The 26,154-nt window shown below is 38.6% G+C and overlaps 2 protein-coding genes across 3 annotated transcripts; one reads left to right on the top strand and one right to left on the bottom strand.

Moving 5' to 3' along the window:
• Positions 1-232: 232 nt before the first annotated feature.
• Positions 233-6,781, top strand: LOC116723515 (transcription factor-like 5 protein). The gene is made up of 6 exons (XM_032568560.1): positions 233-2,955; positions 3,061-3,217; positions 3,315-3,468; positions 3,566-3,752; positions 4,595-4,736; positions 5,876-6,781. Exons 1-6 carry the CDS (start codon positions 2,387-2,389, stop codon positions 5,996-5,998), a joined length of 1,332 nt encoding a protein of 443 aa, XP_032424451.1. The 5' UTR covers positions 233-2,386; the 3' UTR covers positions 5,999-6,781.
• On the bottom strand, positions 6,634-26,080 carry col9a3 (collagen, type IX, alpha 3). 2 transcript variants are annotated; one of them, XM_032568104.1, is made up of 32 exons: positions 25,741-26,080; positions 24,975-25,043; positions 23,911-23,946; positions 22,071-22,142; positions 21,901-21,954; positions 19,515-19,550; positions 19,175-19,198; positions 19,012-19,065; positions 17,650-17,703; positions 17,484-17,525; positions 17,338-17,394; positions 15,866-15,919; positions 15,725-15,778; positions 15,575-15,628; positions 15,402-15,455; positions 15,229-15,282; positions 14,688-14,741; positions 14,557-14,610; positions 14,419-14,472; positions 13,386-13,430; positions 13,246-13,299; positions 13,078-13,131; positions 12,484-12,537; positions 12,266-12,337; positions 11,772-11,807; positions 11,566-11,610; positions 10,117-10,149; positions 9,363-9,509; positions 9,224-9,278; positions 8,961-9,143; positions 7,725-7,802; positions 6,634-7,638 (listed from the first exon to the last, which is right to left on the bottom strand). In XM_032568104.1, exons 1-32 carry the CDS (start codon positions 25,804-25,806, stop codon positions 7,454-7,456), a joined length of 2,037 nt encoding a protein of 678 aa, XP_032423995.1. In that variant the 5' UTR covers positions 25,807-26,080; the 3' UTR covers positions 6,634-7,453. The 2 variants fall into 2 exon arrangements, with proteins under 2 accessions (XP_032423995.1, XP_032424071.1); XM_032568180.1 differs by lacking the exons at positions 24,975-25,043; positions 25,741-26,080 and having other exon boundaries at positions 19,175-19,193.
• Positions 26,081-26,154: the final 74 nt, after the last annotated feature.

Here is a 26,154-nt window from a genome sequence, read left to right as displayed (position 1 = left end):
TCATAAAAATGTAACTTGTTTCAGTGTTCTTTTAGAATGCTACAAGTCAATAAAGCGATATTTTAAAACTTGTAAAAAATTTAACTTGTCAGTGCTTCTTCACTGGATTTTTGTTTTGATTAGGTCCATCGGTACAGATATCCATTTATGTTGAAATCATTTGACAAAATAAGCTATTAGTTTGGAAAATTAACTTTTTTTATTTCCAAAAAGAGTAAAAACTTCTCATGTTATGTCATCTACCCCAAAAGTGTGTTTTACATTTATGATAAGGTGGAAGGAGGGTTTTCTTTGTCTTTTTTTAGGAGGGTGTTTTAATTTTACATTTAGAAGAGATGTGTTTTTGTTGAAAGGCTTCATTCAATGGTAAGCATCAAAAAAATTATCAACAATGTCAGATTGAAGACAAGAAGGTCAGATTTGACCTTCACAATTTCTTTTTGGGGGTTTTGGGGGAATCTGACATTTTAGTAATAACAGGTTACTCCATCTAACATTCTACAGCTGCACATTTTTGCATAGTTATGTTTTTTATTTGCAGCAGTTTGATATTACTGAAATAATTGCTCTCATAACCCACATTTTCCAATATTTCACCTGACATGTCATTACTTTAAGAATGAATATTTCATATATAAACACACTTATCCTTGATGAGTTATGAGGGGAACTGGTGCTTGTCTTTTCCTCACACAGTGATTCTGAATATTTTCTGTCACTTTTCTAGGGTTAATTAGTGCCGTCATGTTTTCAGTATACTTTACTTGATAAAGCTGGTTTTTGTACATATGCGTTTATGTTGATTTATAAAAGTGAATGCCAAAATAAACAAAAACTTAACATCTAATATTCTTTCTAAAATTGAGTATGTTATATTTTAGAAATTAGGTTTTCTTTAAAATTCTGATACATTGGGGAATATAATTGACGTCGTACATCACTTTTCCGACCATCAATTCAGAAGTTATCGCTGAAGTAAGCAACAGAGATCTAGCTGCAAGGAACTTTTACTTTTTTATATATGCATATATATAAAGTAAACTTTTATAATTAATTATTTTAGGTATGGGTATTGTGTAGTGCATTCAAAGATGGCGACGGTGTATGTAGCCGAACGTTAGTGTGGTAGTCGCTTAGCTAAAATGCTAATGTAGCGTTCACCAGCTATCTGCTAATTATGGTAAACAACGCTTAAATGCTGAAGAAACAAAATTCGTCCATTTGGAAAGAAATCCCTCCAACAACCGCCTCGTGAGTAAGAATTATTCATTGATATCGGTATGTTTAGGTACATTTGTTTAAGAATTTATCAAATAGTTTTTTACTCTTAAGGTAGCCGTTTTTCACTGTCTCATCATAAGCAATCTCTATACGTATTTTTATGCTTTTGTAAATAAAAATTTAACTTAATATATGCCGTGCTATAGTACGTATGTGTTAATGTACGCATATTTTGTCTCAGTATAACCAATAAACTAATAAATTCCGCATTTTTTGTCTTTCTTAATGAGAGGACGTTTTGTTTAATTGGATCAACCAGCAGCGTAATGTAGGGCTCCTTAGTACGAAACTTTTAGCTTAACCTTATAAAAGTCAAATAGCTGAAGAATTTATACTTTTGTTCACATTTTCTTACGCAACCACCACAATCATGAATGTTTTACCAGCTATTTTAACAAAATAGCACACGATACTTAAGTGAAGACAAAATAGTTTCTATAGTTCTTTTAAATATAACATCTGAAAAGACTGGTGTCTATTTGTACGTTTTTGAGTCAATTTCTAACAGAATTTAGGTCCTCACTAGCTTAGCATGTCTTGAGTTCAATTTTATTTATTCTTTTGCCTGTTCTTCTATGCAAAATAACTCAAGATTAGGACCAAAAATGTTTAATCTCATCTATCCAATTATCCCAATTGCATGAGCCAGCCATCACCTTGTGTCATCATGGGGCTAGTGTGGCATGACTAATATGTCTGTGCATGATTTCCCCACCTGAGCCGTGACTCTCTGCAGCCCCTCCAGAGTTACTATAGACCTCTTGGCCGCTTAAGATTCCTCTCACCTGGGCCTCTGAAGCATTCACAGAACATCCGTACTTATACTAAAATTATATTATAAACTGATGCAGTCTATTTACTAATTTAGTGACATTTTATTTAGGGGGGCCAGAGTAAAGTTGAGCTGTTACAGATGCATGCCAGACTTGCAGGTTTTGAAAATGGCATAATTTTACTTCCACTTTATACTTAAGTGCTTAAGAAAATACACTGGCGTAATGTTTATTTAATTCAAAATGTTTAACAGTGATTAACCTGAAGTGGGCTTTGGCCTCTAAAATAAGTCATATTTTTATTTATTTCATTTCTATCTTCAGAGTGAAACATGTCATCCCTTCACCCAGTTTATAAAACTCTTCATACATCATCAAGTGAACACACCTCTGATGTCATCGGTTTGATTTGGAGCCAAGGTGCATGCGGGACCCAGAGTCAGGGGCTGACAACTAGCTCAGAGTTTGATCTAACAGAGATGTCAGATTTTGATTACTCTCACCTTCAGCACCTCAACCAGTCGCAAGTGGAGCCTGGGCTTTCAGACGACTCTGATACCAGTCCATCTTCAGCTATAGTAGCAGTTCAAAATGCCACTTGTTCTACAGGGATTTCCCCCAACACGTCTAGTCAAGCCATTGACTTGTCAACTTCAACCTCAAATGATGACCACAATCTGGTAATGCCAGGGGAAAAGACTCCTGTGTTTTATGGTGAGGTTCCAAGTTTTGTGCTGGCCAGAATCAGAGGTGAAGAAAGCCCAATCAAGGTGACCGTCAAAGAGGAGTTTTCCAAGAACCGATCCATATCAGCTGCAAGAGTGTGTCTGGAGAAAAGATTCAACAGCATGTGTGCCGACACCACAATGCAGCCAGATAGCCACTCTGCTGTTCTCAGCAAGTTAGTTTCAGTTATATAATGTAATAATTTTTTAAGACGTGTAACGCTGTTGTGTTATTATTTTTGCACTGTGTGCAGCAACCTTTGCTTTTCTGTTCTCTTCAGTCTTTTGACAGTATTTGAACACTCAGCAGAGGCTCAAGAGGCATCCACACATCCTCAAACACAAAAGTGGGTGAAAGCTGACCGAGCAAATTCTTTTAAGCTCTCTAGCTCTCATGTCGGAGGTGTTTTCGAACCGATAACCAATGTCTTTGGGCAGGTGGGATAGAAATTAACATCACCAATCAATTTCATAGATTTAGGCAGCACGTTTAATCAATCAGTTTAATCCTTAATGTTTTCTGCTGCAATTGCAGGTTATTGCACACATGGCTGAGCCCAACATACATCAGGGTTTAATAATGCCCCCCAGTTTTTCATTTAGCTTTCACCCTGAGACCTCTGTGATAAAAACCGTCTACGCTGACAGCAGCAACCCCAGAGAAGAGCAGGAGTTGATGTTCACTGAAAGTACGAGTCATTACTCTAAGTAGAAACTCTGTTAATTTCTTTGTCTATTAAACTAGCAGCATTTTTTAAGTCTGTGTCCCATTGCTGTTTTACACAGAGGATGTGGTGCCACATGCTGTTTACAGAGGGCATTGCAGCAGCTTGTGCCCTGAACCTCCCAAAGCTGCTAAAACTGCTCCAAAACCATCCAAGAAGTCCAGGAGGGGCGGCTGCAAAAGAGCCCGATCTTCATTGTCACTGACCCAACGCAAGGAGAAACACAACAGCAAAGAGAGGGAGCGCAGGTGAGCCATTTTAAACTGTGTTAGTTGAATTTCCACCTCGTATTTCATCTTATAAAGTATTTTCTTTAGATTTAATGTTGGCTGCACACTCAACATTGCTTTCTCCGATATTGCTCACAAAATCCACAACTCGCGTGGATTATGTATTAATTTAAATTAATTAATTGGATTGATTTTGACATGTTAAAATTTTTAACACAATTAAATGTTTTTGGACATACAAAGGTTCGTGCTGGAATAGTTTCTCTTGGTACACCAGGGGATAATTTTTGCTTCAACTGGGGCGACTGTGGCTCTGTGGGTACAGTAGTTGTCTTGTGATAGGAAGGTTGTAGGTTCGATTCCTTAGCCCCAAATTGCCTACCGATCTGCATATCAGTGTATAAATGTTTGAGCATTTGTGAGTGCAAATGGGTGAATGTGACTCTAGTGTAAAGCGCTTTGAGTGGTCAAAATGGTTGGAAAAGCGCTATATAAGTTCAGTCCATTTACCATTCAAAAAACTCTTGATGAGACACTGGAAAAGACAGTTACTGTGTGCAAGTTGTGCAAAACGGAGTTAGCAAAACGTGTTGCAGCAGCACAGACGTCCCCAACACTAATGTTAGCATCCTCAGTTCACTTTTCTAAAGAATAATTTTTTTCAATGAAGTTACATGAATGATCAGGGGTTCCTGAAACTCTTGAAAGCTGTTGAAACAAAATAGCTGAAACAAAGAAATCATAGGACTTGAATAAATTATTAAAAGATAAACATAAGTAGTATGTGAATCTTAGGAAATGACTCAATAGACAACAATACAATGCTACTCGATTTACTGTATGTGTCTGGTGACGGACAGGAAGAGGATCCGCTCCTGCTGTGATGAGCTGAACACCATGGTGCCATTCTGTGACTCGAACACAGACAAAGTCACGACGCTGCAGTGGACCACAGCTTATCTAAGATACATCAAGAAAATGTATGGAGACAGCTTCAAGGAGGTAAGCCTGTGTAGAACATCAACTTATAAAGCCATTTTCAGGCACTTTCTTTTGTCTTGAATTTATTTCTGTTTTCAAGATATGCCTGTATGTAGACCTGTTTTTTTTTATTATTTTTTTTTACTGTAAATAGCTTTTTTCCTTGCAGTTATGTACCCTGTGTGCACAATTATGAAGTTTTATTTTTTTTGCTTGAAGAAAAGTGACTTCTAAAAACTGTCAGTAGTTTTAGGAGTTGATTTTGAGTCCATCTTCAACTAGAAGATGAAGATAGACTCATCATCTTCTAGCAGAAGAAAATGAGTCTTCTCACCTCCACCTTTCTGGCTTCTGAGTTGAAGTGCAGCTCTGTTACCTGTTACTGATCCAGCCGCAGGTCCGTCCATCTGATCCGATTTTCTTGTAATATTTCTTGGCCCAGTTTCACCTTGTGTGTCCTACGCAGTGGTGGTCGGGTTTCAATCTTTCTTGATCTTGTCTGTTGAACCTGAACACTTTGTATTTATCGGGTCTCCATGCAGGTTGCATTTCTGGAATATAACAGCTCTGGAATAGAATAGATGTCTAGTTGATTCGTGTTTACGTCTTTTTTATTAATTTTAACTTTTCAGAACCAGTTAAGTCTATTTTTTCATGTTTATTCAGGTAGGAAAACAAAGAAGTATAGGTGAATGTTTTATTGAGTCCCAGGCGGTGCTAACAATGAGGCTTCCTGATAAGCTCCCTCTGTGAAGGTGCTTCCAGTAAATGGTCAAGAAAACAGCTGAAAACAGAATCTTCCATCAGGCTGTACTTTTTGGTGATGATCATTATATTTTTGAGCATTATGGAGAACCATGTTTCAGGACTAAAATTACATTGAATTACAAAAAAATTACATCTTTAAATCAAAACTTAACTGAAGTAAAGGAAAGCAGAAGCTGACAAATTGTGACCAAGTCACAGAATAATTAAGATCGGCTGTCAATTAATAATTATATCTGTAAATTGTGTGCATTCCCAACTTATAAGATGTTGTTAATTGTTCAGTTTAGTATAAAAACAAAAAACTCCAAAAGTTATCTTCCACTTCTGAGACCTTTCTCTGATGACTGTACGTAGGCTGAAAATATCTGAAATTAAAATTTCTTCTTTGGCAGGAGTTTCAGAAGGTCTTCAATAATGAGAGAGAGAGGTTTTTAAAGTCCAGCCCCTCTCCAGGTAAACCATCCAACCCAAAGAAAGACAAGACACTGAGCACTTCTCTTGCAGCTGAGCAATGATCTGCTACACGTTTAACCCACATGTAAGACGGCACTTTAAATTGAGTCAGTAAACCGAGGGAGTCTGTAGGGCTTAACTGAAAGGTTTATTTTATGTGTTTGAAAAGTTTATGATTTAACTCTGCCTTAGAGAGTGGAAAGTTCCCTTGTCTGATTGAGAGACACTCAAAGATAGCAGGTTTTCTGCAGTTGCATTGTAAGACCACTAAGTGTCACTTTAGTATCAGAATTGCAAAAACCAGTTCCATTCAGCTGCTAAACTTTAAAAACTGTATTTCACACTAGATGGCACTGTTTTCTTTTGAAAAATTGAATATGGGAATAAGACTGCTCTCGACCCATTTTGTTTTATTAATGTGTCATTTTTGTATTTTATTTAAATGTTCCGTTGTGTTACTTTTACAGCTGATGTTCTTAAACTTACAATACTCTGTATATTGTCTTTTGTATTAATATTTATGCATTTTTATATATAACCTTGGGACAATAGTGAATTAATGGAGTTATAATGACGTGTTGGGCTCATTTGATATGTAGAGAAGAGTATTGTTTTCCTGAAAAGTGGCTTTATTTGTTCTTACAACATGTCGCTGTAGCATCTTACTATACATACAACAGTCACCCACAATAATAAATAGTATTTAAAGTAATGTATATTTAATAGTTACAGCACCGGCGGTACACAGTGGATGTGGTCATTGCTGATTGAAAAACCAAAAAATAAAAATACACTTTTTCTAATTTCTTTATGAATTATACAGGTCTGATTTATGCATCCACAAGTTTTATCTGGTTTATTCTCTTTCCTTTAGTGAATCACCTTCACTAAAGGTAAATATATAACTTTTACAAGTTATATAAAAAAAACAAGCTGTAAACAAAAAAAAAGCTGTAAAAAAAACCCAAACAGTTTTTGTTTTTTTGCATTATTCTACACAATTTCGGGGCACCTGGGAAATTGTTATTTTATTACTTTTACAGTACATATACAGCTCCAGCACCTTCGTCCATATTTTACACTGTCAGTTTGTATATTGAAGTAACACCTGTGATTCACACAATAAGCCGTGTCAAATGGGCGTTCAGATCAGAGACGGTCACAGTTGTCACGTTGATGATAATCGAAACAAATGGAGCATCGAAACATTTACAAACTTATGCCAGTTGTTATGTGACACTTTTGAGTCACTACAGTTGTTCTCTTGTTTTCTTTTCCTTGCCTGATCTGCTTTATTTCAAGATGTTACCTGTAATCTTTTGGGTCTCTCGGTTGCTTTGGTGTTCCTGTCACTCTTGGGATGTTCCTCTATTCACACTTGTAGATGTTATTCCTCCCTTGTGATGCATGTATTTAAATAAAGTGGACTTGTTGTGAACGCTCTCTTGTCATTCCTCTCCTCCTCGTGTTAACCTTCCCTCCTAAAAGCGGAGCGGTAAGGCTGCAGGAAGTCATGTTTAATTGTTTTTGGGGTTTGAGGATTTCCCAGCTGGTGACGTTCCCTGGCAGGCTGTTGTATCACAGATCCCTGGAGGACCCTGATGCCCAGTCCTACCTGCCCTGCCAGACTCTCCAGGCTCACCCGGATCTCCAGGAGACCCATCACGGCCATCTTTGACAATCCCACGTACTCCAGGAAGACCTAATGAGGGTGAGAAAAGGTTTCCGAGGTCAGGTAAGTGTTAGAGGCAGTTATCCATATGGTGATTTAAAATATCCGCCTTATACCTTGGTGTCCTTGGTCTCCAGGAGGCCCATCAATGGCTTTACCAACAGGTCCCTTATCACCTGCTTCACCAACATCACCTGTTATTAAAAACAAAACATTTATTTCCAGCTTTGTGACCTCTGAAAAAAACCCAAAAACTAGTTGTATTCGCTTATGCTGCATGTAATACCAGTTTTGTACCTATAAGTATATTGCCTTCCTAAGTAATTCCTCCCAATTCTAATCTCTCTTCAATGTTCCGTCTGGGCTTTCTCCCATTCACTTGGATTTCTCTGGTAGAATTTTAACCCAGCGAACAGAGGGAGAAATTGTGAACAATTATATTGATTTTTTGCTCTGCTTTAGATTTGTATTCTGCCTGTAGTTTTAGCAATGGCAACAGTGAAAGTAAACGAAGTAGTTCAGTCCACATTGACCATGCTTTCTAAACATTAACAGCCATCTTGTTTGACTCGGCACTTCTCTCTTGAGGGTGATTATTTACAGCATAGCTACTTTCCGCTAAGCTTCATAGCGTCGAACTCGTACATTATACAAGTCACAGGCAAACGTTAGGAATTGGGTAAAATTTAAAACGTCAGAGTCCATGCCTCCGGCGACAATTGTTCAGTCCAGACAAAGGAAAGCATAAAACAAGTGGTTTTTACCAGGTTAAGTAAAAATCTGGTAAAAATTGTTAAGTAAAAACAGCTTTTGAACTGTTCTTTTTGAATTAGTGATACAACAAACAACTTCAACTTTGAATTTCCAAACAATATGACTGCTTTTTATAGTGTTGATGTCAGGGCCTTTTTAAAATCTTAAAATCAGCCTGTTTCATCCATTTCAAAGCAGTTTTGAGGCATAATAATGTTCTCGCTGGACAGTTACAAGGGGAATTGAAATATTTGGAGGTAGTTTTCTGTCTTAAATATTTCACTCAATTTGTCCAATGTAGCAGCACCACTGGCAGCGAAACGATCTGCAGCATGATGCTGCCGACATGCTGTCACTTTGTTATGATGTTCAATAACAGTCCAGGAATCGTAAACATTCCAGCCCATCATAAAAGGTAAAGACAGTTTAACATTATTGGATGCCGATAATGGATGACACAAAATGCTTCTGGAGAAAAGATTTATGGTCAGACAAGACAATGATTGATTTATTTGGCGACATTGATGAGGCATGTTGAGAGGAGTCAATATGAGGATTCGTTTTGTGCACTTTGTTAGAAACTGTATAATTTCTCGTACCTCTGGGACCTGGATCGCCAAGTTCTCCTGGCAGACCTCTGTATCCTGGCGGTCCACGGGTCCCTGGATGCCCGACCGAACCAGCAACCCCTTGCTTTCCTGGAGGACCCGCGGGGCCGGGCCGGCCCACTGTTCCTGGGGTCAAGGGCCTCCGCAGGTTGGCCGCTAGCTGTGCAATCTGGCCTGGATGACGGAGGACACGATAGGGTAAGTTCTGGTAAATGTGTGGATCATGACTGGAGAACAGGTTTAAGATTTCTCACCATCAATCATGGAACCACACAGCTCTCTGATGTGCTGCTCACTTGCTAATTTACCCTGAAACACAAGAAGCCATTTATGAAACGTAACTTAAAGTCAGACGATAAAATTAGAGCCGTTTGTTAAAACAATCCTACTCACAGGTACACCGGTCTTTCCTGCGATTCCTGGCAGACCCTGTTCCCCTTGGAAGCCCATCAGTCCTGGTTTTCCTGGAGGCCCCCTGGCCCCGATCTCGCCTTGTGGACCTGTCACACCTTTAGGCCCCAGTTCACCTCTCTCTCCTGACTGCGTGCGGTTAGCAGGATTTATCAATTTAATTGCTCAGTGTGTTTTGCTGAAACAAGTAATCTTTTATCCAAACTCCTAAAAACCTCCTTGAGATTTAATAGCTGACTAAACACCACCAGGAAAACAAACTGGGCCTGTTGAGACAATGCGGGGGTGGGTTCATATGGACTCTTCTTGCCTGATAATTACTCCAAAGAGCACAGCAAACAGTAAGTGAGACTAAGGGAGTGAAGCTCATCAGCGCTGTCGCTAATTACACAAATTGTGCTGCAGCTTAGTGTGACTCGTCTTTCCCTCATGGCGATAGCAGCAAACAGGCCAATAAAGCTAAAGCTGCAGTGCCTATCTCTAAATAATCCCATTAAACTGGGAATGTGCCGTCATGTGCCGTGACTTTGACGTGCGGGCAAAAACTGCTCAGAGTGAGGCGCCATTTTTAATGTTTGGAGAAGGAACAGACGCAGAGGGAGTTTGGAGCAAACTTGCACTGCTAATTACACCCACACAGCATCTGATGTATGTTTGGCAGACACACTGTATTTGGAGAGACGCTTTGAAGGGTGAGATTCTGTAAATGTAGGACAGGGGAAACTGATTATCTTACCTCTCCTTTCTGTCCAACTGGCCCAAACGGACCCTGAAAATAGATTAACACCTTAGTTGTTCAAGCATTTAGTTTCAGATCAGAGTCAAACGAACAAGGCAGATGCATTTCAGTATATTGTCAAAAAGTTCATTTATTTCACTTATTTATATATTTTCAGAGATTTCTGTTAGTTTTGGTGATCATTGGGTTACAGGTAATGAAAACCTAGTATTCAGTTTCTCAGATATCTAAAATATTACATAAAAAGACAATTAAAATAAGGATTTAAATTCAGAAATGCCATCCCACTGAAAGGCTTTTCCAGACTTTTTTTTGATAACAGGAACAAAAGGGGCTCCTTTTGCTTGAATTACTGCATTGAGTATGTGATCAGCCTGTCTCACTGCGGATGATTTAAGGAAGTCCAGGTTGACAATACTCCAAAGCAATCACAAAAATACCATGATCATTGGTACTTTTGGCAGTGTGGGCTGGTGCTAGGCCTGCTGGAAAATGAAATCAGCATCTCCATAAATAAAAGATGGAGACTTTTAACTGTATTTTGTCAGTAGAGGGAAGCAGTAAGTGCTCTGAAATGTCCAAGCAGACTGCTGACCTTGGACTTGATAAAACAGAATGGACCAAGACCAGCAGAAGACATGGTTCCCCAAATCGTCACTGAATGTGAAAGCTTCACACTGGACTTGACACAACTTGAATCATTTTCCTCTCTTCTCTTTCTTCAGACTCTGTGAGGTTGATTTCTAAATGGCATGCAGAGAGGACTTTGCCCCATTGAACATCAGTGTTTTTGTCTTTTTGAAAGTGATAACCGTGGGCCAACCAAAGGACGGTCGAGGAGAGAGCCACATATCAGTCCAGGTTCAGTTTATCCTGAAAGTAAGTAATACTAAAGCACAGAAGTTGAAACCGACTAACTCTCCTTTGTCCTGAGGCTGAAGTGAATGCAGAAAACCTCACTGGAAGTCTGTGAATTTCACCTATTAGCTTCTTCTTCTCCCAAACTCTTCCTTTTTTTCCTTCAAAATTACTGCTAGGTCATAAAATTAGAAATTTTATTTTTTATTCTCTAGTATCTGAAAATCAAATGGATACTAGAGAAGCTTCAAGGTTTTAATCAGTTTAAATCTTGTAGAAAAATGCCTCCCATTTTTTTCTAAGTTTGATTGAGTAGTGTGCAGTTTGTTTCATTAGTTTACTAATTTTATTTAATATTTATTTTTCTAAAAAGTAAATGTAAAAACTTGAAAAATAATTATTTTAATGTTATCTTTAATTGTGTAATTGCTCAACGTTCAATGGAAAGCTATGATTTATGCTTCAGATAAAAATGTATTGATAAGTTAAGAGTTTTATTTTAGTTTTAGCAGAGTTTTGCTGTAACATGCAGCTGATTGGTACTAAAAAAAGTTAATTTTACTAGTTAGATTAGGACAAAATACTCACAGGTTCTCCATTCTCTCCCGGTAAACCATCACTTCCTGCCACGCCCTACAGAAGGAGAATTTGTTGGTTAAATGCTGTTTAAAGCATCATATGTTCATTAACGTGGAAGAACAATAACATGTTCTATTGTTTGTTGAGAGCTGGAGAGAAAACACTCAAGAGAAACATTGTAACATGACAATCAGAGAAGGTTTTGGGTGACCTACTATGTCTCCCTTTGCTCCAGAAGCTCCAACTGGACCCTAAAGAGGTGGGAAACAGAGACGGAGTCAATATATAAGAGACATGTAGAGAATTTGTTGCTGCGAGAGTGGGAGGGGAGCGAGGTGGGCTGGTTGAGGGGAACCTGGACGGACATAAAGGGCGGCTTTGTTCTGTCTTCAGGTTCTGAACAGGAGGCCTCCTTGTGTCTCTACGTTCTCCTGGCTGCAGCCTGACTTTTAACTGATCAGGATGAACGACCTGGTTACTACCTCCTATGATCACAGACTTCTATGTAGTGTTTGTGTGAAGGTATTGTTTACAAACTTTTAAATTTCTTCAAACATTTTGATTGTTAACTCCAACCAAACAGAACCACTAGGGATATCACGTAAGGCTTGTTTAACTTATTTTCATTTAAATAATTTCAAACAATCTGTTAAAAGAAAACTATGCATATTCAAGGCTTAGTTGGACCCATTTTACTGCAGGAACTCACTCTGTCACCAAACTCCCCACGGAGTCCTGTTGGCCCTGGAAGGCCTGGGTCGCCCAAGGCTCCTTTGACTCCCTGCAGCAGATTTCACACACACACACACACACGCACACACCCACGCACGCACCCACACACACACACACACACAGAATCAGTAACTTCACCATAACATATTAATAACTTTAAAAAAACATGATAATTTGTGATTCCATGTTGCTGACCTGGAAGCCTTTTACTCCCAGAGGCCCAGAATTGCCTACTGGTCCGATACCTCCCTGTTAGGAAGAGACATAATCATGTGATCCTACTAGACTATTTATGAGGCTATTTCAATTCAGAGAACAGGAATTAAGCAAACTGATGCCATCGCTGTGAAAGATTTGTTATGCAGCACAGCATGTTGTATGTTTTTTTTTTTGTTTGTTTTGTTTCCTGAAGACTAACCTGAGACAAAAGCTTTTCTGTGTAAGCCTTACTAAGTTGTGATTTTCTTTTCTGGTCCCTGCATGTATTCCTCCATTTCTAACTAACTCTACTCGGGTACATTTGTAATTTTTTAAAATTGCTTTTGCAGCATGTAAATACCTGCAGAAGCCAACTGTTTATTGTTGATCTGATATTTGAACATTGGTGCTTCATATTATTTCCATTATCTGCGCTTATCAAGCACTCAGACATGCAAACTGGAGTAGAGATCAGTTTATTTTAACATGTTGGAAAATATTTAACAGTTTAGTCTCATGGTTGTCTTGATGAATTAATTCATCGTGTTACTATCTGGCTGGTCAGCAGTTTATAGTGAGTATTTAACTTACAGCCACTCCTCTGGGACCTTCTATCCCCCTGTTTCCTGGAACGCCAATTTCACCCTGAAGAGAACAGGTTGTGGACAAGTTAGAAGATGCCTGACAGTGTGCATCTAGAGGTCATGTGACTCTGCGGAGCGTTGATGACCCTCCCAAACAATCCCATCAGATACATACAGGAATACCTGGCTCGCCAGAGGGTCCTTGCTCCCCATTCTTCCCTGGATCACCCTGGGATAAAAAGTAGTGAGGATAAACATCTCATCTTCAAACTTCTGAACTTGAGGTTCTGACAGTTTTCTTGTCAAAATACTCACGATTTGTCCTTTTGACCCCTTAGCTCCAGCTTTTCCAGGCAAACCCTTGAGAAGAAAAGAGAGGATATTAAAACTTAAAGCAGTTTCTAATCCGTCAAGAACTCTGGTTCTCAGAAATGCCACAAAAATTATACATTCTAGTAGTTTAACTAGAAATTACAAGTTGCATATAACAATGCCTTAAGGATGATTCTTAAAGACATCATTGAATGCAACTTACAACTTCTCCTTGCCACATTTTAGTATGTATATCTATCTATCTATCTATCTATCTATCTATCTATCTATCTATCTATCTATCTATCTATCTATCTATCTATCTATCTATCTATCTATCTATCTATCTATCTATCTATCTATCTATCTATCTATCTATCTATCTATCTATCTATCTATCTATCTATCTATCTATCTATCTATCTATCTATCTATATATATATATACAGTATATATATATATACAGTATATATACAGTACAGACCAAAAGTTTGGACACACCTTCTAATTAAAATGGGTTTTCTTTATTTTCATGACTATTTATAAGGCAAGAAATCCCACTTATTAACCTGACAGGGCACACCTATGAAGTGAAAACCATTTCAGGTGACTACCTCTTGAAGCTCATCAAGAAAATGCAGAGTGTGTGCAAAGTAGTAATCACAGCAAAAGGTTGCTACTTTGAAGAAACTAGAATATAAGGAGTATTTTCAGTTGTTTTACACATTTCTTGTTTAGTGCATATTTCCACATGTGTTATTCATAGTTTGATGCCTTCAGTGTGAATCTACAACGTCAATAGTCATGAATATAAAGGAAACTCATTGAATTAAAAGGTGTGTCCAAACGTTTGGTCTGTACTGTATATATATATATATATATATATATATAGTTTTTTTAGTAAATATTATTTCAAGTGAGCAAAAAATTGAGTCCTGCTGTACAGTATATCAGCACATTTTAATCGACCAAACTCTGGCGCTGAATGGAGAATAAAGTGATAAATCAGAGAATAATGAATTGATTATGTATTTACAGGAAGTCCATTTGGTCCTTTCTCTCCAACTACTCCATGGCGTCCAGGATCACCCTGTGAGCAGAAAGAAAAACCTTCTGACCTCTCAGGTCTCGGCTTATGCAGAAGAATATTCCCGGATGAGGAGGTCCAGCTCACCTTCTCGCCATCTAACCCCGGCGTTCCATCTTTCCCATCTCGTCCAGGTATACCCTGTAAAAATCATCAGATATGACCCTCAGATATCCAAATGTGCATCACACATTCAGTTTCTCCTAAAGTGAACTTACAGGCTCCCCTTTGGGTCCTGCTCCACCCACTGCTCCTTTGGGACCAATTTTGCCCTGATAAAAAATACATAACATGGACTTTATTAACTAGAAGGAATATGTCTCTTATTTAAATGTTGATCTGCTGAAAAAACTAATAATTAAAAATATATTAGCAGAGAATGCATACATTGAAGAATAATAGCACATTAGACACAGTCTGATCAGTACATATTCAGATGTATTATAAGAACATTTCTACTTTTAAAATGGTGCTTTAATAACATTTTGTAGGTTTAAAGCTCAATAAATGTGTTTAAAAGTGTTTCAAACTTTGTAATATTTAATATTAGGAATTAAAACCTGTTATGGTAGAAATTACATGGTAAAAAAGAGCTGAATGTTTTCATATGTGAATGGTTGAAACAGCACAAAGATTGCAGAACTACTCTGAGGACAAAAAAGAACATGATCTAACTGATAGTTTAAGTGCTTTACAGCATCAACACAATGATTGTGCGTCATATAGATGGAAAATTAAAGTTCTTGTATCTTGACTTACAATCTCTCCTTTAGGTCCCTTGAACCCCTGCGGTCCTTTCTCCCCAACGTCGCCCTGCAGACATCAGATGAAACACACCCAGCTATGCTTTGACCAGCCATCCATTCTCACTGTGAACTACCAACAAACACAGTCACTGTGATAAAAAATGAAACAAACCAGGAGTGACTCACTGTCTTGCCGATGATTCCAGCTATGCCAGGTTTGCCTCTGAAACCCGGGAAGCCCTGGAGACAAACAGAGGAAGCTGAAGTCAAACAAAGCCTCCAGACCTGTCTGATTCTTGTAGAGGGGCTGAAAGTGAAAATGAGGCAGGAAGGAGGGATCCTGCTTTAAAGATGCTTACTCTGTCCCCTGCAGATCCCATTGAGCCCTGTAGACCCCTCAGACCACGAGGGCCCTGAAACACACCATGAATGAACCATGAAAACAGGCATTGAGGATTAAATAGTTGATAAAATTTTGTATAATTTCCAGTAATGAGACAAATTCTCACCTGCAGACCAACAGTTCCTGGAACACCCGGCTGTCCCGGTGGACCAGAATCCCCCTGGAGACGACAGCGAACACTTAAAACCACCGTCAGGTAAGTCTCATAAATAACAGCTGATTTACTTGTCTCACATGTTCAGTTCACCTTCTCTCCATTTTTTCCGGGCTCTCCTTTGTCTCCTTTGTGTCCAGTGTGTCCCTGTGTGGTGAAGCATGAATAGGAAGAAGCAGGTTAGTTGACTTGGAGCGGCAGTGTTTAAATCCAAACAGCTAGAAATAAATTGTTGGAACAATTCATACAAAGCAAACTTACAGCCGCTGTACGCAACACACAAAACAAAAGCAATCAGAGTAATGCATAAAGTGGGAAATTGGGAACATGCAATTTCATTATTTTTTAAATCTACTGAAATTATGCGACCTTGTAAAATTCAAAATTATACAATGTATGTTCAAAGAAAGAAACCTTCAACTTCCACAATATAAAAAAAATGTGTTGACACAAAGAGGGCAGTTATAATTTAAAGGTCCTTATTATGCTTCCTTATACAGGTTGGATAGATCGAAACAAAGCATGTTCTTTACATTTTTGCACAAATTTATTCGTGCACAATAAGATTCTATTTTGCTCAGATCCGCCTATTTGTAGCTCCTTTCAGAATGAGCTGTTTTACAGCCTCTTGTCACTTTAAATCCAAAGAATCTGCTGCTGGCCACGCCCCCCAAATCAGAGTTTACACTTGCACATGAAAATGGCTGCAAACAGATGCGCAAATATACAACTGTGCATCTTTGAAAAGCAGTAGAGCCTCCTCCACAAAAAACAAGAAAGCAGCAAGTGGTTTCTGCATGCTAAGTCATCAACAAAACACTTGCTTTTCCAGTAGCCATTATACAGCAGTAAAACCAGCTGACCAAACATTTTGAAGCTCTGCTTGGGTTGTTAGGTAATGCACTGGGCTTCACTAAGGCTGCTAGGTAACGCATTGGCCTCAGATGGGGTTGCTAGGTGAGTACCTGCTGATTTGTGACGTTACATTCTGGCTGTTTTTGAAACTGGTCATTTTCCAGACACCAAAAAAACATAAACATATAGGCAAAAACTGGGTTGGTAGGTTTTTTTAAGCACCTTGGCTGCTTTTAGAAGCAGTAGAAACACAAATGGAAGTTTTAAAACGTTCAAAAAGAATTTTCATATATCAGTATGTGAGGTAACTCTATGGAATGGACTAAATTATGGGCTCAAACATAAAAATACAAATATAAACAAGCTTAGAAAACTGCAAAAATGAACTGATTGGAGCATATGTTGTATAGGATGGGCGTCTCAAAGGCCAAAATTGCTGTTGTTGATGTTAATAATGTGCATTAATTGTACAGTCAATGATGGGAATGTGAGGTTTATGCGTCATTTAATGTGGAAATACTTTAAGAGTTTAACTGGTGTGGTACGTTTATGGATGAGAAGGGCAGAAAATAATAACATCTTTTATCTTCTACCTGCTCCTTTTTGAAAACATGTGTCAAATTGCATGTCAATTGGCATTACTATTTGTCTTGTTCTTGTTTTTACTTTTTATTGTCTATTTGAAATAAATGATTAAATGACATTTTTACCTTAAATCCTGGCATCCCGGGTGGGCCGGGGGGACCAGGAGGACAGATAGCAGGACACTGAAGATGACAGAGACATGATGCATTCTCAGTTTGAAAAGCATATTTTCAGATTACAGAATTTGAGGTGTGCATTGCAGACATCTTACCAGAAGGTCACCATTAAGATCTTGAAGAGAGCCAGGAAGCCCCTGATGGAGGGAAAAATGCACAGATCACATCTATTTCATTTCCTGCATCACTGTATTGTTTGGTTCCCATTTAGCCACCAGCTGGAAGCAGCAGCAGATATAATGTGATAATAACTGCACTTACCGGGGGTCCATCAGGGCCAGAAGGTCCTGGAAGTCCTGGAAGACCCTCTGGACCCTAACAGATTATAAAGGCACGTTTTCAGCAGCTCTGATTAAAACATAAAAGTCCTGACTCTTTATCTTTAATTCAACCTGATTTAATCTCACTTTGGTGCAAAGCTTAAGGTCCACCTCTAAAATAAATCTTACAGTAACATTCGGTAGTTTGACACAATAAAGGTGATTACAGTGCCTTGCAAAAGTATTCAAACCATTCCATTGCAGCTGCAGATGAATATTCAGGATCACTCTCCTTCTTGGAGGTAATCCTACGACCAATTTTTAACCATTAACCGAAATTAAAATTTGGGCCGATGTCCGATATTTACCAACATTATATACAGCTAATGAATTTTATTAGCCTTTCAGTACTTTTTCTCCAAAATCCTGAGCTCCATCACTATCAATGTCACATGACCAGTCTCCTTCCCCCATTAAGAAGCAAATGGCAATGAGATAAAAATAAATATGGGTTATTAATATCGTCACAGTTTTATTTATCAAACAGATACCAATATGTTAAGTGATGACTAATATCAACCGTTACCAATGTTATATTATGCATCTCTACCAATATTCAGATCTTTAGCCTTTAGCAAGTTTTTCTGTCAGAGGCAGCTTGTTTGTTTTCCTTCTCTGTCTGTTGTTGTGAAGTTAAAGCCTAAAAGTTGTCCTGTCAGTGATTCTTCAACCTAAGCTGTGAATCTCTGCAGCTCCTCCAGAGTTACCAAGAAGTTCTGATTGATGCTCTTCTTGCTCTTGGACAGACATGTTTTAGTTGGCTTGTAGTTGTGCCATAGTTTGATTTTTTTTAAGATTGATTGATATGTTTAAAGCTTGGGATGACCTAACCCTATTTTAAACTTCTCCACAACTTGATGTGCTTCTTTGCCTTAATGAAGCTGACTATTGATTAATGTTCCCTAACAAACCTCTAAGACTTTCACAGAACAGATATCTTTATACAGACATGGACTCTGCTTACTTATCTGATTCCTGCTTAGAGGCATCAGATTAATGGGGGTTGAATGCATATCACACCTCAGATTTCTATTTACAAAAAAACTGTAAGCGATGTACCCTCTTCCATCCTTTTCACATTTGTGCATTGATTTATGTTGGTCTATTACATAAAATCCAATTATAACGTACTGATGGTGTGAAAAAGGTCAGATTTATACTTTTGTAAATCACTATAATGATCACTTTTCTGCACCTTTACACTGAAAATAGCCTCTTGTTTAATAGAAATCCTTCCACAGAGAATGAAGCGTAATTATGACCTTCTGAAATATCCTTAACTATATATATGAGACGGACTCACTGCTGCTCCCTGAGGTCCGACTCCGCCTGGCAACCCATTGGTCCCAGGTAATCCCTACAAACAAAAGTGTTTGTGTTGAAGCCATCAGAGTGCAACAAACACAAGCTCCCAGGGTGCAATCAGAAAACGTAATGACATTGTTTGAAAGGAAATGTTCACTCACTGGGGCTCCTGGTCTCCCCCTGCCCTACGGAAGACACAAGAAGACAAATTAAGTCACACCAAGAACCGGGATTTTACTGACAAAAACAACATCCGTTATATAGCTTTTACCCTGCAGCTAAAGCGTTTTGAATTTCAGTGGGGTTTTTTTGTTATAAATTAGATGTCAGCTTCAGATACTGAAGGGGAAACAGCATCATGTGTGTCCTCTTCATCTGGTGGTGTGTTTAGAGATGATTTTCACAGCATGAACATATCCAGTGTTTCCCTGAAGCAGCTTCATGTAAGATTACTCAAAGAGAAACATCTGCTGTAGGTGTGAAGTGTGTGAGATTGCTTACAGGAGGTCCAGGTGGCCCCGGAGGTCCAGCTTCACCCTGTAGCCAACAAGAGAAAATCACTGACAAATCCATTTGGTTTACAGTGAAAACTGCAAAAATTGGCACCATTAGTTCTCATATGAAGCAGTGAATTGTATGGTGCAGCTAATCTTTTCCTCTGTTGGTTCTGAAAATCTAAAATTGTTAGTGATTTTCTGCATAACACTGATAACTAAAGGAATAAAACCTTTTCAGGACCTGGATCCAGTTATGTTTGGTTGAGTCCATTTTTTCTCTTCCAAAAACCCCCCAAAAAACATCCTGTTATCAGGATTTGTGCTTCTTTTTTTTGCAGGTTTCTCCAATGAATTTTAGGGTTTTAATTGTTGAATTCCCTGCTTTTGTGTGTTTATATCTTTGAATGTAGATCCTTGGATTTTTTCTTTCTTTTAGAGTAGCTTTATAAATATAATATTTTTTTACTCCTTCTGTACAATACATCCTCTTAATACATGATGCATTTTTAGCCATTCAGCAGTAGACATGCTGGTGTGATCTGGGAAATCGTCCTGCTGAATAATCTGAGAGAATTTGAACTTAAGGTCCCAAACTGATGGCTGGATTTTCTCCTGCAGGGTTTCCTGATGTCTGGTAGGAAGCAGATCTCAATGTCCTCCAGATCCTGAAGCTGCAAACCAGTCCAACGCGCTACAACCATCACGTTTGACTGTAGGTCTGATGTTCTTTTCCTGAAATGCTTTGTGTTTTCTAATAGTTGAATCATGAACATTGACTTTAACTGAATCAAATGAAGCCTGCAGCGCTTTAGACGGTGATCTGGGGTCTTTGTGACCCTCTGGATGAGCTGTTGAAGCTCTCTTGGAGACATTTTGGTCGACTGTTCACTCCGAGGACGTGTCACATCTGTCCCATTGTTCTCCATTTTGGATAATGGTTCTCATAGTGGTTCACTTTAAAACCTAAAGCCTTAGAAATTACTTTGTAATCCTTTCCAGACTCATACATGTCAATGATTTTGTTTCTGGTCTTGAATTTGTGTAGATTGAGACATGATATGTTGCTCTTTGAGATGTCTAGCCTACTTCATGTCAGACTGTTTCTGTTTAGGTGGCAAAAATGTTGACTTTGTGTGGCTTGTGAAACTGAACTCCAGGAAATGTGATTAAAACAATCAGTTTTTAGTTTAACCACGGGAAAGGAATCATTTTGACATGTCTGTTCAGATACTTTATTTTCACCACATATATCATGTATTTGATAATATGAGACAATAAAGTGTGACCAAAAAAAGCAAACAAGAAGAAGAAATATGTAAGGAGGCAAATACTTTTTCACAGCACTTTACATAAATGTACATAGACTACGTAAGTGTTGTCACAAAATAATAATTTTAGGTGAAAAATGATGGAATTATTGAAATACAAGTTTGTTAGCGGTATCCTAGCTTAGCTTGAGGTCAACACAGCCCACTTAAATTTGTGAAAAGGTTTATAAAAAACTATGATTGTCATTGTAGTGTGTTAAAAAAAGGGGGATTTCTGGTTGAAAGTAGAAATAGTCAATGAACTCATCAGTTGCTGGAGCAGCTACTCATCACACTTCCTAGTGGCTGTTGATTTGAACATTTCCTCTACAATTAGGTTTAGAAATTTAAAAACTGCTTGGTTAAACTTATTAACATATTACCTAACTTAACTTCCAATAACTTGCCATATTTTGAAGGCCTTTCTGTTCTTCATTTTGGATGAAAACTTAAAACAAATGTTCAACAGCATTTATTTTGTATCTAATCCTCATAAATCTGTGTTGCATCTAAACTTTGCGTTACCCTTAATCACTCAGAGCCAGCCGTCACAGTGTGGTTATCTGTGTAATTAGCGACATGAGTTAAAGCTGGCTTCCTCATTAAGTCTGCTAATTAGCTGGGAGGGGGCAGTAGTCACTGATTCTCTGATATTTCATAAATCTGATGAATTGTGAAAACTACAAGTCTTGTTAAATTACAGGATGTTGTCTTAATGACCATTCAGAGTTTATGGGTTGTTTCCTTTAGAAAAGCAGTTCATATCTTCTACTTTTTTTTTTTTTTTTGCGAGAAATGGGTCAGATTCCAGGCCGGATTAGGGAGAAGCAGAAAATTTAACCTCATCCTGATCCCTCATTAAAAATATTCCTAACCAAGAAGTTGAGCCAATTAGACAAATTTATGGTGACAGAGAGCAGAGGCCTTGTGCCTGTTAAGGCCTCTGGGTTTAACAGAACCAGAACAACCTGCAGGGTCCTGATGGATCCTGGTGGTTGCTGACTTCAGCTGGTTTACGCAGGAAAGGGTAAAATCTTTTAATGGAACCTTAAAACATGTGAGAGGTTCAGAAGATGCACTCACTGCTTCCCCTGGGGGTCCGTCTCTGCCAGCAGGACCATCAGGACCGGTCAAGCCCTAGAGATGTATAGCAGCATCATTACTTGTTCCTCCTTTAAGATAACCTCAACAACCTACAGCTTTCTTGTGTAAGGTTGATATTTCTGTAAGACCTGAGGATTTTGGACCCTTACATCAATTCCTGGAAGTCCTGGCAGACCTGATTTTCCTGGTCCTCCTGGTATTCCTGCTTTCCCTTTTGGGCCCTGCAAACGATCCAAGAGAAATTTAATAAAGTCTTTTCCAGGCAGATTAATGTGTACATTTTCAAAATGCAAACAAATAAAGTGTTTTTGTGTGCAATAATCCTGAGAACTTTAAAAAAAGTGCTTTTTGTCACTGTTTTAGTTTACTGCTGCAACATAGGCAGAATTTAGAGATGAACAATATAAAGATCAAATTTATTATATTTTGAAGTATTTAATACAATAACAATTAAAAGAATCTCTTTTAGAGAGGCAACCCGAGTACAACTGCATCATTAAGCAGTTGGCAGCTGTTGCATCCAATCATGTTTTCATATGTTATTGATGGATTGCAGTGACTCAGCACTGTTGCCCTGTAGCAGGAAGGTTCTTGATCTTTCTGCATGGAGTTTGCATGTTCTGCCCTGCGATGAACTTTGAACTGTCCAGGTTGGACCCGCCTGTCCTAATTACTGCTGAAAACTGGCACCAGCCCCTTGTGACCTTACAACAACAAGCGGATCTAGACAATGGATGATATTTGCAAATGCTTGAACCATTTGTGGTAGAAACAGTTTCAAACAGCGACGTCAGTCCGTTTTTTTGAGTTTTACAAATGCCATCAGTCTGTCAGAGTAATTGTACTACACTGTACTTTTAACTTCTCCTTGTCTAATAATATCTTTAAGTACTGTCTGCGACTCAGGTACTGTTTCCAACTGGTCCTTCACCTCTAGTAACTTCACTCAATGACAAAGAGGCTTTAACCAAAAATGCACCATTTCATGTCAAAGTGGGGTTTCTTGTTTCTACACAAACTTTACTGTTCTAATTTGATTTCCTATTTAATAAGCCTCTGCTACTTGGAGATCAGGTAAATGGTGTATATTGTCACTGGTAGTACTTTGCATTATTCTGACGTACCGACATCGTAATGATTGGTTTCAGATGCTTTATGTTGTGGATAAGTGAGATTAGAAAATGTGCGTTTCTTTGACCTGAATTTGTTCATTTGTAATAATTTATTCTTTATTTTAGTTTGTATTATACCTGATTATTGTAGCATCAGATGCTATTAGCAAACACTCAGTACTTCTGCAACCTTTTTACCAAATATGTTTTTTACTCTTGCATGTTTCGATAACTTTTTACTTTAGCAAAATATATTAAGTAGTTTTTTGACTTACTCTGTCACCTCACCTTCAAGTTTATTGTTAGTGCAATAAATCACATGATAAATTTGTTCCCAGTAATAATAAATAATAATATAATTGGCCCTTCTTAACATAATCTCTTGGAGAAATGGCAACTTTTCTTTGTATTAAGACTAATCTCTACACACCCTTAAAATCAATAACTTTTTTATATTTACATTAGGGCTGCATTAATAGGATTCATGGTGTAAAACTGTAAAAATGCTCAGATTTCAGGAAAATCTGAATAAAAGCCTTTAAATAGTTTTTAAAGGGGCGTGCCGTGGTGGCGGAGGGGTTAGCGCGACCCACATTCAGAGGCAACGTGGCCTCGACACAGCTGTCGCGGGTTCGACTCCCGGACCCGACGACGTTTACCGCATGTCTTCCCCCCTCTCCTTCCCCCTTTCCTGTCAGCCTACTTTGAAAAAGGGACACTAGAGCCCACAAAAAAGACCCCTTGCGGGGCGATAAAAAAAAAAGAAAAAAGTTTTTAAAAATGATTTTAACTTATTGCAAAGGAACATGGAAATGTTACATCTCTAAATAAAACCTTTTGTGTCCTTCCAGTTTGTCGTAATGACTGGATTACTTACAGCTTTCCCTGGCAACCCAGGAGGTCCTGGTTTCCCCTGACAACAAGAAAAAAAAAGGTAAGAAAGTTAGATTTCTTTTACAGCATTTTCAGTGTTGACTTCCTCTCAGGTGTACAGCTTTCCAGCGGTTGGCTGCCTCTTAATCATCCATAACCCAAGCTAGGAGCATCAACTGCTGCACTGTTTAGTGTTTAACTTCTCTACCAGCGGAGAACAAACGGCTCCAAGCAGGATCGATGCGGGCTGGTCACATGTTCAGACCCTCAGTGCGGTTTGAAGACGGTGCAGGGAGGAGGTGCGAGCTGAAACCCTAGATGCTCTCACAGGGCTGGGGAATGTATGAATGGGTCCTCTGTGTGCCCAAAGTTTACCGGAGACATAAAAATATTCAGAGCTAAAATGGGATGAAATGTTCTGATGTAGGTGACATTTAAAAAGCAAACGGTTTTTCTGTGTTAAACAAAACTGAAAATTTATAGTTAAAAACACAATGGAAGCAAAATCACATATAAATGCAGACACACCTTTAAGCCCTGCCTACCTAAATCCAACAGGTAATCGTTTAATAAACACAGGCGGAGTAGTCAGACTGATGAAATGTTTCATTTTTTAGACATTTTACTCCATTTACTCCTTTTTCTTTCACAAGCAACTTGGATCTAAAATTAAAAATGCACCCTGAGAAAATGTTTTAATTTGTAGGTAGATGGAGGCCACTGATAACGAAGAGGGGGCTTCACACTAAATCCAAACTCCTGCAGTCGTTATACAGCATACAAAATAAATAACTAAACATTGGTCATTGAGGTTTATCAAAAAAATTATAAGTGTGAGAGTGGTTAGCCAGTTTGAGTCATAGAGAGAACAGCAAATATACCTTTGCTTGTGCCACCGAATCACAAGTAATGTAAGAACTGCAGAGTCTTTCTGAGGCAGAAGTTTGTTCCTGTTTTTCCAATAGTTTAATAAGAGTTTAATGAGAGCCAGTTAGTCTGATCAGTACTGGTTTACAGTCCAGGTTCCAGACAAACTCCAAAAGCACATCTAGTATCTGGTCAACTCACATCAGTGCCGTCCCTTCCTGGTTGTCCTGGCGGTCCTTGTGGCCCTTGGGTTCCTCTGGGGCCAGTCCTCTGCAAGATAAAACACAATATAGCTGGACGCTTGTGCCTGAAATACTTTAAGAACCACAAAAAATAAAATAAAGTCTAGATATGATAGGCAAATGTTATCATTTCAAAGCTCTCAACAAGACAGGTTTTATTCAAATCCAGGAATATAGAATCAAATAAATCCCAATGCAAAGCAACAAAACACAGAGAAAATTATTCAGAGAATACAAATAAATCATGCTTTAAACCTCCTGCGTTAATAGTATTTTACAATAAAATATCAGTGTTTCTTTTGCTCAGATTATTGAATAAATGGACCTCTTTGAAGACTTTGCAGAACTGAGCTGCTGAAAGAACAGAGGCTGCATTGTGTGCACTGATCTCCAGTCTGCACATTCCACAGGTTCAGGGGAAACATTTACCTCTGACTGCAGCAGCTACCGAGCAACCAGTTCACATTTACTCATTAAATGAACAGGTACATGGTTTAAAACTGCAAAAATGCTCATACACGGAACACCGAACAGAATAGTAACTGTACTTTCATTGAGATTTGAATTTAATTGAATGCAGAAAGTGCAGGAAAATACATAATCGTTACAAGAAAGCAGAAATGTAAATATAAGGCCTTTGAGTAATCATCCTCACAACATGAGGAAACCATCATCACACTAAGATATGCAGCAGGTGCTTGCAGCATCTGCTTGAGGATCTTTACCTGGGCTGAGGAGGAAGACAGCAGCTGGCACAGGAAGAGCACCCAAAGAGCTGAGAACACCGTCATCGTCCGCGCCCGTCCTCACAAGCCAGAGTTTAATGGAAAAGAGGTCAAATCCTCCGGACTCTCCTTCCCCCCCCAGCAGCGGAGCCTTCCTTCACCTGACGGCGCGCAACTCCTGAATGGCTTTCTCTTTGCTCCCAGATAAACCCGAGCCTCCAGTTCCGGCCGTCCGCACACAGGGGTGAGGGAAGCAGAGGAGGGGGGCGCCCAGCTTGGAGTGGGCTGAGCTAAAAATGTTAAAAACATCAACTGACCAATCCGAAAGTGGCCAAAAACAAACGGAATAAGGAAATTTCATTTTGTCAGCTTTCAACCACAAACTTCAAGCTACTTTGTTTGGATTTCTGAGTG

The sequence above is a fragment of the Xiphophorus hellerii genome, chromosome 1 (assembly GCF_003331165.1).
Source record: "Xiphophorus hellerii strain 12219 chromosome 1, Xiphophorus_hellerii-4.1, whole genome shotgun sequence".
Classification (NCBI taxonomy): domain Eukaryota; kingdom Metazoa; phylum Chordata; class Actinopteri; order Cyprinodontiformes; family Poeciliidae; genus Xiphophorus; species Xiphophorus hellerii.
The sequence above is the reverse complement of the archived record's forward strand: the minus strand, read 5'-3'. Positions and strand labels throughout refer to the sequence as shown.